The 13,760-nt window shown below is 38.9% G+C and overlaps 2 protein-coding genes across 3 annotated transcripts in view; both read left to right on the forward strand.

The window, feature by feature from the left end:
- The first annotated feature begins 108 nt into the window (after positions 1 to 108).
- Positions 109 to 2,601, forward strand: gpatch11 (G patch domain containing 11). Of its 2 annotated transcripts, none has more exons than XM_034899225.1 (8): positions 109 to 317; positions 547 to 773; positions 861 to 902; positions 1,001 to 1,121; positions 1,234 to 1,324; positions 1,545 to 1,685; positions 2,343 to 2,424; positions 2,507 to 2,601. In XM_034899225.1, exons 1-8 carry the CDS (start codon positions 268 to 270, stop codon positions 2,560 to 2,562), a joined length of 810 nt encoding a protein of 269 aa, XP_034755116.1. In that variant the 5' UTR covers positions 109 to 267; the 3' UTR covers positions 2,563 to 2,601. The 2 variants fall into 2 exon arrangements, with proteins under 2 accessions (XP_034755116.1, XP_034755117.1); XM_034899226.1 differs by having other exon boundaries at positions 139 to 317; positions 552 to 773.
- Positions 2,602 to 3,712: 1,111 nt separating this feature from the next.
- The window catches only part of eif2ak2 (eukaryotic translation initiation factor 2-alpha kinase 2), an 11,716-nt gene continuing 1,668 nt past the window's right edge, over positions 3,713 to 13,760 (forward strand). Inside the window, exons 1-16 of the mRNA XM_034897720.1 lie at positions 3,713 to 4,028; positions 4,828 to 4,954; positions 5,407 to 5,480; positions 5,584 to 5,733; positions 5,856 to 5,988; positions 6,900 to 6,967; positions 7,055 to 7,148; positions 7,879 to 7,910; positions 7,996 to 8,038; positions 8,129 to 8,208; positions 8,348 to 8,467; positions 9,337 to 9,471; positions 9,570 to 9,786; positions 9,876 to 10,019; positions 10,144 to 10,245; positions 13,518 to 13,580. Of these exons, the coding sequence (XP_034753611.1) occupies positions 3,934 to 4,028; positions 4,828 to 4,954; positions 5,407 to 5,480; positions 5,584 to 5,733; positions 5,856 to 5,988; positions 6,900 to 6,967; positions 7,055 to 7,148; positions 7,879 to 7,910; positions 7,996 to 8,038; positions 8,129 to 8,208; positions 8,348 to 8,467; positions 9,337 to 9,471; positions 9,570 to 9,786; positions 9,876 to 10,019; positions 10,144 to 10,245; positions 13,518 to 13,580 (1,677 nt within the window). The 5' untranslated portion in view covers positions 3,713 to 3,933. The remainder of the gene's footprint in view (positions 4,029 to 4,827; positions 4,955 to 5,406; positions 5,481 to 5,583; positions 5,734 to 5,855; positions 5,989 to 6,899; positions 6,968 to 7,054; positions 7,149 to 7,878; positions 7,911 to 7,995; positions 8,039 to 8,128; positions 8,209 to 8,347; positions 8,468 to 9,336; positions 9,472 to 9,569; positions 9,787 to 9,875; positions 10,020 to 10,143; positions 10,246 to 13,517; positions 13,581 to 13,760) is intronic.

The following is a 13,760-nucleotide window of genomic DNA, read 5'->3' on the forward strand; positions in this document are numbered from 1 at the left end:
TCCAAATTTAAAAAATAAAATGTTGTCTATGTGTATTATTTTTCTCTAGTTGTCTCCGAGCATTTAAAATAATTTCTTCTTCTAAAATATATTTCAAAAGCACCGGAACTATATAACTGTTATGTACCTTGTAGCTACTCGGAATGTATCTTTGAACGAACCTAACATCGTTGGAGAGAAGCAATTAACTCAAACGCTCAAACGGATAATTAAAAAGCGCTGTAGCTATTGTTTTCTACATTTCTTTTTCTCTTTTGCGCGGCCATAATGTCTGATGAGGAAGAGGACTATATGTCTGATGCATTTCTGAGTAAAATGTAAGCATTTCTGTGTCCGAAGTTGATAATAAAACCTGAGGGTGTCGAGATTGTTAACTCAGCTAACGTTAACTGTTTCATAACATGCACTGTTACATGTGTATCTTATTGCACTGTGGTATCAGTCCTATGAAGTTGAAGATAATTCTGTGATTTTTCTCATGTTCGCTTAATAGCTACCAGCGTTGTGTTATCCCAATAACTTGCTGTGTGTTCTTCTGTGTGTCAGACCAGATGTGAAGCCAGGTGTCAGCATGGTGAGGCGAGTTAAGGAAGCATTGAAGAAGGAGACACAGCAAAAGGAGACGAACATTAAAAACCGCCAAAAGACCTTTAAGGAGCAGGAGAAGGAGAGCAGAGAGGCAGCTTTACAAAACTCAATTTGCAATGCAAACAAGGGATTTGCCCTTTTGCAGAAAATGGGTTACAAAGCTGGCCAAGGCCTCGGGAAGGCGGGCAAGTTTCTTCTTTATTTATATATTATTTAAATCTGTTTTCCATTTGTTGCTTGTGTAACACTGTTAGTCTCTGTTACCTTTACAGGAGCAGGAAGGGTTGATCCAATTCCTCTTAATATTAAAACCGGTAGGTGATACCTATTTATATTTAGTGTATTTGGAGTGTAACAACATGTGCAATCCAACTGATGGCTTACATGTGTTATTCTTGTTATGCTAAATCAGACAGAGGTGGCATTGGAATGGAAGAGGTGAAGAAAAGAAAAGCAGAGGAGGAACTTGAACATTATCGTCAGAAAGTACGAGCCAGGCAACAGAATGAGACCAAGTCTCTGGAAGATTTTAGGTTAGGTTTGCAGCTGTCTATGAGATGTAACATGTCTCTAAACATGGCCACCCTCCTATAATACACATGTTTGTTAGTCTGTATGTGAAAAAGTTAAAACTTTTCATTCCAGGTCAAGAGTAAGGACAGAGAGAGAGGAGCGAAAGATTGAAGGAGATCTCAGAAGGAGTCAGCGAGCCTGTGAGCAGCTTGACAGTCAGAAGGTTGGAAGAATTATGGCTATAACACAGGCTCATCAGTACATCACAGAGTGAACGCTGTTTTTGTGGATCTCTATTCAGTCTTTCTGCGAATGTGCCAAGAAAATTGCAATTCCCTAATCCAGAAAATTAATTCTGTATATTCTGACAATCACTTTACATCATTATAGAAACAACACTTGGAGTTGTATGTGTGAATTATTCGGCTGAATTGTCTTTTCAGGGCATCACTGTGCCTAGGGAAGACTGGTACTGGCCTAAAGCAGAGACGGATGATGATGATGACGCTTTTAAGGACGAGGAGGAGGAGGAGGAGGAGGAGGAGAAGGAGGAGGAGGAGGAGGAGGAGATTGTGGAATTAACCGTTAGTATTTAGTTTACCTTGTGTTTTTAGTGACAGTATCATGTGTAATCCTAACATATGATCCCAAAACCATTTTGTTGTAGATGTATGGTAATATGTCATCGTTTTGGTGCATAGACTTTTTGATGGTATTGGAAATAGGATGCACTGGTACATTCTGCCATTGTATTGTACACAGCTATAATATTGGCAAATAACAATTTTATTTATATAACACCTTTCATTACACTGAAACCCCAAGTGCTTTACATTAAAAACAGCATAAACATTACAAGAAAGAATACAGCAACACAACAAGAATGTAAAAAAAGCATGCACACACAAATGCGAATGCCCAGTGTCTGATAAAAAAGAAGATTTTGAATTAAATTTTGAATGTGGACACAGTTGTGATGGATCTCAGCTTGCTCCAGAGAGCAGGACCACAGTAACAAAGGGCTCCTTAATCGGACCTGGATCTAACGCTGGGTATAACCATAGACTGTAAATATTTACAGTCTACAAGTCTAAGTAAAAGACCTCTGCCTTATGACCTAGGAGGCCTAATGGGGTTGTTATCAGTGATCATATGGTACGATAAATGCATCTAATTGAAATATATGCTATGATATTCAAAGTAAAATGAAAGCGTATGTGATATGTGTCTCTCTGTTACAGTCATTTGACAAGCTGCAAATTTTGACATCCTATTTGAGAGGAATCCATTTTTACTGCATATGGTGTGGGACAACATATAATGGTAAGAGTGATGACGACATGGCTGTAGTTTTATTGCTTTTTTTTTTATTGCCTCTGCTGATATATTGTATTTATTTTTACAGACGAAGAGGACTTGTGCTCCAACTGTCCCGGGGATACAGCAGTAGACCATGAATGAACTTAATAAAAACATGCACAGTAGTTCCCAGTGGAAAAAGCAGTTACAAATGTTTGACCATGGAAGCAAAATATTTCATATGCAGTTGAGGCACGTAGGTGATCAGAGGGGGAGGGTTATTTATTTAACATCTCCATTTGAATCTGTTTTCCATCTCTGGAAGGACATCCAGAACAATGTTTATAGAAACTAACCCTTTTTGAGGGTGGTGGTCTTGAATTTTCCTTTACATTTAGAAATCCTGTAGGAAATTTAACATACATTTTTAATGTTTATATTTTTGAAAAGATGCACTTTGAAGAGAAAGATGCAGGTTTTTTTGTGAAATGTTTTAAGAGCAATTGCATACCTGTGTTTTCATTAAATGTTTTAAGAATCTCACCTTGTGACCTGGTATTTAGTTAAATACTAATACAATCAATTACTTTGGGATTGATTTACAAATAGATGTACTCCTAACTCTCTCATCTAATCCTGATACTGCCATAATAGCCCATGTGCTCAATTTGTGAGTTTATATGTGTTTTAAAATTATTTTTATTTCAATATCAGTTGTCCCCGCTGGATTTCGACACCATTTTTCCCACCACAATATTGGATGTAAATTCGTACCAGTAAATACACTGGTTTCCTTTTTGCTTGTTTGCAAGGCCCACGTTACTTCTGACTGAGTTTGTTTCTGAAGCGCAAAGATAAATGGACGTCTATACCCTGATAAATTCTTGACAGTAAGCTTCCGCCGCGATTTTTTTTTTCTGGGATCGACAACTCCAACTCCCATGACTATTAGCTGTAGGCGCGGTGGTAAAGCTTTTTGGGAACTGTTGTTGTTGCTAAAAATTAAGCGCTGTCCTGTTTTATACAGTCTATGGTTTTATCCCATAGACCGTTAATAACATAGTCTATGTTTTATCCCCGAAAAACTTCCATTGAAGCTAAAACATTTCAAGGAGACAAAGACAAAACAAAAACCAAGCAGACGTAAGTTAAAATACCCGTGAAAGTAATTATTAGCAGTAGCATACCGAACATTAACGGCTGCTAGCACAAATTATCTCAGCACTTTCAGTTCTCTTAGCTAACACATAAATGCTTTCACTATCTTCCCGACTGTTAAAAACGTATCCAAGGTGATAGCTTCCACTTGGTTCATAACCATTTTTTTATATTTCTGAAATCATTTTGAAGGAGCCATGTTGTGTGACGTTACCGGAGAAAACGAAACTTACTGTGGGTAAGGCTGAATTGAAACAGCTCAGGCGTACCAACAGGGGAAGACGTGGAAGTAAAGATGAGATGAAAACAAAAAATATGTAGTATTCCGGAACTTTGTGCTCATAATTTAACTGACATTCCGACCAGTCGTTTATCATGAACGTAGCTAAACTAAACGAGTATGCACAGAGACAACGCTTGGTGCTGAAATATGAGGACGTTGGATCCGTTGGCCCTGATCACATTAAAACGTGAGTTGCATATATTCTCTGGTGGGTTAACGACCTGCATGCATGTGTATGTATGTATGATTTAAAAAAAGAAACCCTGGGACTTTAATGGGACATATACTCTTATTGAATGGAAGGATAGAATTTCACATGACGTTGGTTTGTAGAAGAAATAGGAAGTGGGTGTATTCTACGTTGTTTTAGGCCAATCAGTGTCCCAGCTGTTGTCAGCTAAACTTTTTCCTTACCACATTTAAACCACGCAGGCAATAGATGCAACACTGTATACCTTTAGAGTTGAGTTCCTATATTAGGAATTGTTTCCTGCATTATATATATAAAAAAAAAAATTAAGAATAAGAAAATGTTGATAAATATGTCATGGTATGAGTGTAAGGCCACTTTAAACAAGACTATAATAGATGCGAATGTGTTGAACCTTATTAGTCTTTAAGTATTGTTTCTACTGTTACTGTGATATTGAGTTAGAATTTGAATTTGTTTTATTTTGGATTCGATACTCAACTCATGTATCATACTGACACCAGTAGTATAAATTTAAAAATATATTATAATACTTTTATTTAAGGTAACAAGCTCTAGTACTTGCATGGCAATTAATAAATACACATATCATAGTATTTTTCACATGCAATACAATGAATTACTTTACAGTAGCGGTCCCAAACAGTTTCCTAACGAGGCCCTAAGAGGGTCCAACATATGTTAATAACTTCAACTGTGGGAATGTTAATTAAGTCTGCAAATTCATGTCTGTACTCCTTTTATTATCTTAACATTGTTTATATTTCTTTCTCAGATTTACCCTCAGAGCAGTTCTGAATGGTAAGGCGTATCCTGATGGAGTAGGGAAGAACAAGAAGGAAGCCAAACAGAACGCTGCAAAAAACGCCCTGACATGCTTGTTGGAGGAACCAATAGACCCTGTAAGATTGTTATATCTCCTTATTGATCTACTGTATTTATAGAACTACAGAAGTAAGTAGTAATACATACTGTTTTTTCCTAGCTTAATTAAAGTCCCAGGAAAGTCCAGCGGGAAGTGATGAATTGACATGCATTTTTTTTAGCCGTAATGTTGTTATGAATGTAGTATTTTAAGAGTTTCAAATAAGCTGCACTCTAACTACTTAAAGGTCCAATGACATGATGATTTTATATTGGGGGGGGGGGGGCTTGACCAACTGCCACTTTGCTTGTTTGAAAGCCATAATGTCTCTCTGAGCTTTCGTTTTCTTAAAAGCAGAGCAGGATACCCAGATCACCATTGCTAGTCACTGGGGGACCATAGGCAGGCTGGGGCTAATGTTAAAAAAAACTCATAAGGTGAACTTTTCATGCCATGGGACCTTTTTAATATAAAGTATTTTTTTTCAAGACTGGAGATGCAAAATACAGTGGCACGCCAAGCAAACCAAAGGAGGAATTGAATCAAAATGTGTTGGACATCTGGTGAGCACAAACAGTGGAGACACATTTTTTTTCTGTTTAAATATTTTAATGGGTTTGGTTAGTAAAGGTTCTAATTTGATTCGGATGTGTCTCTGTGTTACAGTGAAAAGACAAAGAGCTTGAGTTTGAGAACTACTGGCGAAGTATTGACAGACACAAATTACATAGGAATGATCAACATCTACTGTCAGAGAACAAAGCTCTCCCATGACTACATCTTAGAAAAACAATGCGGTCCACCTCATAACCCCCAGTAAGTAAGATTTAACCTCTGTTACCTGAATAGATACTACAGACACTATTTAAAATCACTTGATAGATATGAGAGATGAATCTTAACAAGATTGTCCATCTCTTTCCTCTCTGGCTACATAGGTTTTTCTACAAACTAGTGATCAACCATAAGGAGTACCCTGTGGGTGAGGGTAAGAGTGCCAAGGAAGCCAAACAGAAAGCAGCTCAGCTGGCTTTGTCTGCTCTTCAAGAACAGACAGACTGGGACAGCAAGGTATTTCATAGATATATATATACACATATTTTTTATACAGTATGATAACAATTAGTTTTTCTGCGCCATAAAACCATAGCTGCCACAGCTTCCCTTGAAATTCCTCACTTTAATATGCAATCCCAGTCTTCCTTTTTATTTTTTTTGTAGCCACCATGTAAAATAAAAAAAAAATCAACATTTTAGTTTTAATCTGGCGAAGGTACAACGCTTAAAAATTCACAGAAGGTTTTAAGCATCCTCATTATATATACACCATTTATTCAGAAGTTTAAACCAAGATCAGCATTACAGATAGTACCCACGCTGTCCATTGTTAAGGTAGTTTTGTGCTCAACTCTCACCATTGCTGTGCATGTAAACACATTTACAAAGCTGTGAGTGATCATAATGACGTTAAGGGTGTATTCTAGGGTTAAAGTAGTCTCTTTTTGCAAGTTCTTGCTTCACAACGCCGCAGAAGAGAGTCTGACTATTCCACATAGCATTCTTGGATGGAAGAAAAACCTGCTCTGGTTTATAGGCATTTCTACGTTCAAAAGTTGTTTTAGTCGTGCAACAGAAAACTCAGATTGGACAGATACTCTAGCTAGCTGTCTGGATTTACCCTGCAGAGATCTGAGGAGCAGTTAACCATAGTCCTCAGAAATTGACCGGAGTTTAAAATGTTGCCCAAGGCAACAGATGTCCGGCGGAATTACCATCAGCAACGGAATAATCCTGGAAGTTGAGCGTTAAGGATATAGACTAGGGTTAAAGAGACCTGGTTGCATCTTTCACTCTGTTGTAAAACTACATGTGGCAGTGTTGCTGCGTCGCTATCTCCATACCAGTGATTCCCAAAGTTGGAGCATCAATTACTATAAAACATGGTACCGTGTAACAGCCAAACAATTTCTTTGTGCATTCAGGTATCTGTTTGGCCAGCTGTGTCTGAAGACAGTGCGCCAGCCAGGCTGTCCACCCCACCAAGCACACCGTAAGGCACTGACTGAGCAGTACAACAGATGGTAACGTTTATATGTTGGGCATAATCTATTAAAGTGTCTCAATGTATTCTCCAAAGGAACTGCCATGATGCAAAATCAAAAAGCGTACCGTCATCTACACGGGACTCAGCTGTTTTCAGCAATTCATTGAATCCTCCCAAGGTAAGGTCTGTTATATCCTATGTGATCCTGTGAAAGCTGTCATGATTCATGTTGATGTTAAGTAAAGTTTAGTCTTTTGCAAAATATGAGTTGCTTTAACTTAGCTATTAGGTTAGGAACAGGCCCGCATTATTCCAATGGAAATCAAAGATGTTGTAGGTAGAATTGTGAAGATCCAGGATACATCGACAGCTTCTCAGTCCCTCCCCCCTTTGCTGCTAAAGCCCAAACAGTCTCCTAAGGCCCTTCCTCCACAAGGGACAATGAATGGATGTGCATTAGCAGTAATTGACATGCAGTTAGACACCCCCCTCCCCTTGGCCCTGATTGGAGGATCTGAACAGGGAGCGGTGGATTTGACAAATCGTGACCTTATTAATGTAGTTCTATTCAAATATAGGGTCAGTTTCAGCAAATATGACAGAACGTTAGTTTTACAAGTCTTACCCACTGCATCTTTAATACATGTAACGCATTGCTAAGGGGATTTTTATTATGTATTTGGTGAGAGTATACACAATACAATTATACTAGAAATGCAAGTTACATTTGTTATTGTTATTAAAATAGTTTGTTCTCAGCACACCAAAACCACTTTTTTCCAATAGACTCTGAGCTCTTTAGATTGCCGAGAAGTAAAGAAGGACTTTGTGCCTTTTTACCTCGTTATAATGGAATATGAAAATGTGCACGCCTAAATATAAATGACTATATTTTTTTTCTCTTTCCCAATACATAGATTAAAAGTCCTGATGTGAAGCCCAAAATAAAGTAAGCCATCTTTTGAGACTCCCTGTAAAGCTAGATTACATATTTCACCAGTTTTTGCTGATTCTTCTTCTTCCTGTCTTATTAGAATTGCAGCAAATTTTCCAAATGCCTACAAAAACAGGAAAGAGGTAAAGTAAAAAGGTATATTCCGTTGTAGTTCATTTTGTTTTTTTTAAAACATTTTAATCTCCATGTCATGACTTTATTGATTTATTTAGGATATAATGGTCAATTCCAATGTCAACAATACAGATAATAGTCAAAGTGAGACAACAACAAACCAGTCAACGATCTCAAGGTATGGAAAATGAAAACATTGAATTACAATATTGATACTCTTATGGAATGATGTCAAGCACTGCTGTGTTTATGCATATTTCATGATTATTCAAAAATAAGATGTACTGACCTTTTTTCCTTGTGGTTTTTCTCAACAGGTTTACATCTGATTTTGACTCCATAGTGTGCCTTGGCAAAGGAGCCTTTGGTCAAGTTTTTAAAGCTGAACAAAAACTGATAAAGAAGAATTTTGCCATTAAGATTGTCCGCTGCAAAGAGTAAGTCAAGTATGACAGATGTTTTTATTTTGTTTTCATGTTTAATGCAAAATAGGTTTAAAGTTTCATTAAAGCTGCAAGAACATTAAAAAAAAAAGAGCCAGAATTTCGAATTAGAGTGAGACCTCTTTCTTCAGCTCTTCCCTAGCCCAAGCCCCTCGCATCAGGCAAGTGGGCATGCACCCGCTGCGTACAGGAACTTTTACAAGTACTGATCCTTCATTTCATCTGGATGGCATGCTGTGAAAGAGCAGTAATTCTAAATGACCATTCCTTTTTCTTTGTAAAACCCTTTGAGATGATATACTGGGATTCAAGGCGCTTGTAAGCTACGTAAACAGATTGAATGAGCCACAGCTTTGAGCTAGGGTTAGCAGAAGGCTAAACAACCACATTTATGTTTCCTGTGCTGTGTGAGAGGAGACATAAACACGGCAAAGGGACGGGTGTTTGTGCTAGGCTAAAGGCTAACCCTAGCAGACCATCTCGCCTGACTGTTTTTAGCAACTAGACTACTTTGAAAAAAATTGGGTTCCTATATGTACTGTATATAGATGGATGAAAATAAAGTCTCCTATTTAATAGTTTAACCTTGAATTGGCTGCAGTCTTGAGCCAAACAGCCAATAATAACTCTCTCTCTCTCTCTCTCTCTCTCTCTCTCTCTCTCTCTCTCTCTCTCTCTCTCTTTCTCTCTGAAATGACCTGTGATTTACTAAACCTGAACACAGAGCCAAGGATGGGGTGCTAGTTTTCTCTCAGACCACTTACATTCAAATTTTCTGCTAGATTATTTTTTGCCCAACAATGCCAAAAAGTAAACTGCCTCCCCCAGCTTTCACCAAGTCATGTTCTTCTTATTCTCCTTAGTATAAAAAAAGCTCTACGAGAGGTGACGGCCTTATCAGACCTCCATCACAACAACATTGTTCGATACTACACATGTTGGTTGCAAGATTCAGGATACCAATGGGACAAGGCAGATGACAGTGGGAGCACATCACAGTAAGTCACATTCATTTATCAAAACCCTTACTGAACTGTACTTATTTTACTGAACATGAAGGTATGTTGTCACAGTTTTTCTGTTCCTACTTTTCTAGGTCGACTGGTAGTTTATCGGGAAAGTACCTTTATATTCAGATGGAGTTGTGTGACACCAGAACACTTAGAGTGTGGATCGACGAGAAGAATATTCAGAATGTGAAGAAATCTCTGCGAGACTCCAAGAGAAGAGATGAAAGTCTAACTATTGCTCAGCAAATGGCCAGTGCAGTTGAGTACATTCACTCAAAGATGCTCATCCACAGAGACTTGAAGGTGAGACAAAGTGAATAAAATCATTATTTATTACATCACATCAGTCATGGAGCTACATATTCATTTGTTTATATCTCTCCCCTGGTTAGCCCGCCAACATCATGTTTGGGCAAGATGGAGAAGTGAAGATCGGAGACTTTGGTCTTGTCACTGATGAGAACAATGACGATGCTGAGAACTTGTTGGAGAGAAGTGTGTACAAAGGGACCCCGTCTTACATGGCTCCTGAGCAGGTGACTTTATGCAGCTGTATTATTTTATGTGTTGTCAAAGGCAAACCTCTGGGGATTTGAACCACTACTCGTGCTGTAGAGCTAGAGTTCCTTTTGTTAATATTGTGTTCTTGTTTTATGACAGAAGAAAAAGAGCACTTATGACCGAAAAGTGGACATATTTGCTTTGGGTTTGATATATTTTGAGCTCCTTTGGAACCTCTCTGTCGGCAATGAAAGGAAAGTGGTGAGTTAATTAAATCCTGCTATATGTCGATAATAACTGTTAGTTAATAAATGCTTTTTGCTTTGTTTAATTCAAACATAAGGAATTTTTCCAAATACTTCGAGACAAAGATTGTTAAATTCTTTATAGAAGACCATAGGTGTTTCTGCCAGCATTTTAACTTGTCAAAGTAGGAAAGTCACAGATGTTGCTTATAACATTAACAACGTTTTTTTATTATATTCAAGTGTATCAGTATGTCATAACACACAACGATTTAGCATGCACAATACCAGGACCCTGAAACTGAATGGAATCCAGCCGTCATTAGAAACTTTAAAAAATGAAACTTTTATTAGTCACATTTCCAGTAACAAAATTTCACCAAAATGAAATTCAGTTAGTGCATTTAACCCATTTGAGTATGAGGAGCAGTGGACAGCTATAAATACAGCATACGGGGAGCAACTCGAGGTTCGGTGTCTTGCTCAGGGACAGTTTGAGATGTAGCCGGAGGAGCATAGGATTGAGCCGCCAATCTAGCCACTTTACCTCTGCACCACAGCCAGGAGCCTATCAGGGCCTTTGCACGAAAGTATTACTTATTTTGCTGCTAGAACACATAGCTAGTTTAAAATCTGCAATGTATCCCTTTTAGTCTATGCTACAGTGGGGAGAAGAAGTATTTGATACACTGCTGATTTTGCAGGTTTTCCTACTTACAAAGCATGTAGAGGTCGGTAATTTTTTTCACAGGTACACTTAAATTGTAAGAGACGGAATCTAAAACAAAAATACAGAAAATGACATTGTAGGATTTTTAAATAATTAATTTGCATTTTATTGCTTGACATAATTTATGTATTTGCTCACCTACCAACCAGTAAAAATTCTGGCTCTCACAGACCTTTTAGTTTTTCTTCAGAAGCCCTCCTGTTCTCCACTCTCTACTGCACCTGTTTAACTACACCTGTTTGAACTCGTTACCTGTATAAAAGACAGCTGTCCACACACTCAAACAAACTCCAACCTCTCCACAATGGTCAAGACCCGAGAACTGTGTAAGGACATCACCGGGATTGGCTACAGGACGATAGGCAAGCAGCTTGGTGAGAAGGAAACAACTGTTGGCGCAATTATTAGAAAATGGAAGAAGTTCAAGATGACGGTCAGTCTTCCTCGGTCTGGGGCTCCATGCAAGATCTCACCTCATGGGGCATCAATGATCATGAAGAAGGTGACGGATCAGCCCAGAACTACACGGCAGGACCCGGTCAATGACCTGTTGAGAGTTGGGACCGCAGTCTCTAGAAAAACTATTAGTAACACTACGCCGTTATGGATTAAAATCCTGCAGCGCACGCAAGGTCCCCTTGCTCAAGCCAGCGCATTTCCATGCCCGTATGAAGTTTGCCAATAACCATCTGGAGGATCCAGAGGAGTAATGGAAAAATGTCCTGGGGTCTGATGAGACAAAAGTAGAGTTTTTGGTCTAAACTCCACATGTCCTGTTTGGAGGAAGAAGAAGGATGAGTACAACCCCAAGAACACCATCCCAACCGTGAAGCATGAAGGTCATAATTCCCTGGGGATGCTTTTCTGCAAAGGGGACAGGACAACTGCACCGTATTGAGGAGAGGATGGATGGGGCCAAGTATTGTGAGATCTTGGCCAACAACCTCCTTCCCCCAGTAAGAGGCTTGAAGATGGGTCATGGCTGCGTCTTCCAGCATGACAACGACCCGAAACACACAGCCAGGGCAACTAAGGGGTGGCTCCGTAAGCAGCGTCTCAAAGTCCTGGAGTGGCCTAGCCAGTCTCCAGACCTGAACCCAATAGAAAATCTTTGGAGGGTACTGAAAGTCCGTATTGCCCAGCGACAGCCCCAAAACCTGAAGGCTCTGGAGAAGGTCTGTATGGAGGAAGGGGGCTCAAATCCCTGCTGCAGCGTGTGCAAACCTGGTCAAGAACCACAGGACACGTATGATCTCTCTAATTGCAAACATAGGTTTCTGTACCAAATATTGAGTTCTGCTTTTCACATGTATCAAGTACTTATGTCATGCAATAAAATGCAAATTAATTATTTAAAAATCATACATTGTAACTTTTCTGTATTTTTGTTTTAGATACCGTCTCTCACAGTTGAAGTGTACCTTCATGATAAAAATTACAGACCTCTACAGGCTTTGTAAGTAGGAAAACCTGCAAAATCAGCAGTGTATCAAACACTTGTTCTCCCCACTGTATATTTTAAATATTTTCACCGCTTTACTATGCTGTCACACAGCTCTTTTCGACTGGAACCTGAAGCTGTTATCTATGCTCTCTTCAAAGCCACCAGACTCCCATCGATAAAAATTTTGCAATGTTTCTGCAAGGTCATTTTACCTTGCAGAAAACAGGAGTTGCTCTCCTACCGCTGCCTTGAATGGTTAGTTGCTTGGCTACTGTTGTCTCGATCGTTTAGTTATTTTGTGCCTTTCTTAAGTATTAAGCAAAGAAAATTCTGTGCTAGCTGCTAGTGAAAGCTAACATTACCTCCACTGCATTCCATAGCAATCACGGTTTGTGTTGGCAGCCAGCCTAGGAAGGCCTATTTGTTGTGAACATGATTATTTATAAATAAAATCTATTTAAACTGGAACGTGACTATAACTTCAACATTGCGATAGACAGTTTTATAAAAGCAATAGCTCACTTCAGTCTGTGATATATTGTACTTACACTACTGGTCAAAAGTTTGGGGTCACTTTAGAAATTTCCATTGCACTCGATTGTAGACAGAATCCCAGCTGAGATCAGTTGCATTGCTTTTTTAACCAAGGTAGCAGTTTGGATGAATGGTTGCTGATAATAGGCAATGTAGATTTTGCATTAAAGATCAGTCACCCACTCAGATCAGCTGGTATTCTTTCTATAATGGAGTAGTATGGAAATTTGTAAGTGACCCCAAACTTTTGACCGGTAGTGTATATCACAGCTAAGCGGGTTGTAGCTGTGGTAATTTATCACAACATACCACAGCCTGTCCTGAGCTAGTGTTGTCTAACACCACATAGTGGATACCAAAAATTTGCAACAGGTCATTTTTAGCATCACACACTCCGTGCAGGAAATGTCTAACCTGTGCCACAGTCATAGAAATTCATAACATACAGTATTATTTACTTATGTGCTTTTCCTACTGTGACATGTCCAAATGCCGTCTGTGGAAAAGGCCTGTTGGAGAGTTTATATATTTGTATCATGCCAATTGTTTTTCTTCCTTTTTCTTACTGCATGAACTCCAGATTTGGGAGGATGCCAGAAACCAACAATTTCCTCAAGGATTTCTACAAAACTTTCCCTTGGAGGTAGACCAGCATTCTTTCTTTCACTTGACAGATAAAACAGTATTTTCCTCAGGGCGGCTGTAAGTTGTGATGGTCTCCAACAGGGGAGTACTGAGGCTGAGGGTTATATACACTCACCGGCCACTTTATTAGGTACCCCATGCTAGTAACGGGTTGGACCCCCTTTTGCCTTCAGAACTG

The sequence above is a fragment of the Etheostoma cragini genome, chromosome 17, assembly GCF_013103735.1.
Source record: "Etheostoma cragini isolate CJK2018 chromosome 17, CSU_Ecrag_1.0, whole genome shotgun sequence".
NCBI classification, from domain to species: domain Eukaryota; kingdom Metazoa; phylum Chordata; class Actinopteri; order Perciformes; family Percidae; genus Etheostoma; species Etheostoma cragini.

What these genes read in the sequence shown, in the direction of transcription:
- gpatch11 (XM_034899225.1), top strand. Translation starts at nt 268, where the DNA reads ATGTCTGATGAGGAAGAGGACTATATGTCTGATGCATTTCTGAGTAAA. An exon ending in AGCAGCTTGACAGTCAGAAG is followed by an intron (nt 1,325 to 1,544) that starts GTTGGAAGAATT and finishes TTGTCTTTTCAG; the next exon opens with GGCATCACTGTGCCTAGGGA. An exon ending in AGGAGATTGTGGAATTAACC is followed by an intron (nt 1,686 to 2,342) that starts GTTAGTATTTAG and finishes TCTCTGTTACAG; the next exon opens with TCATTTGACAAGCTGCAAAT.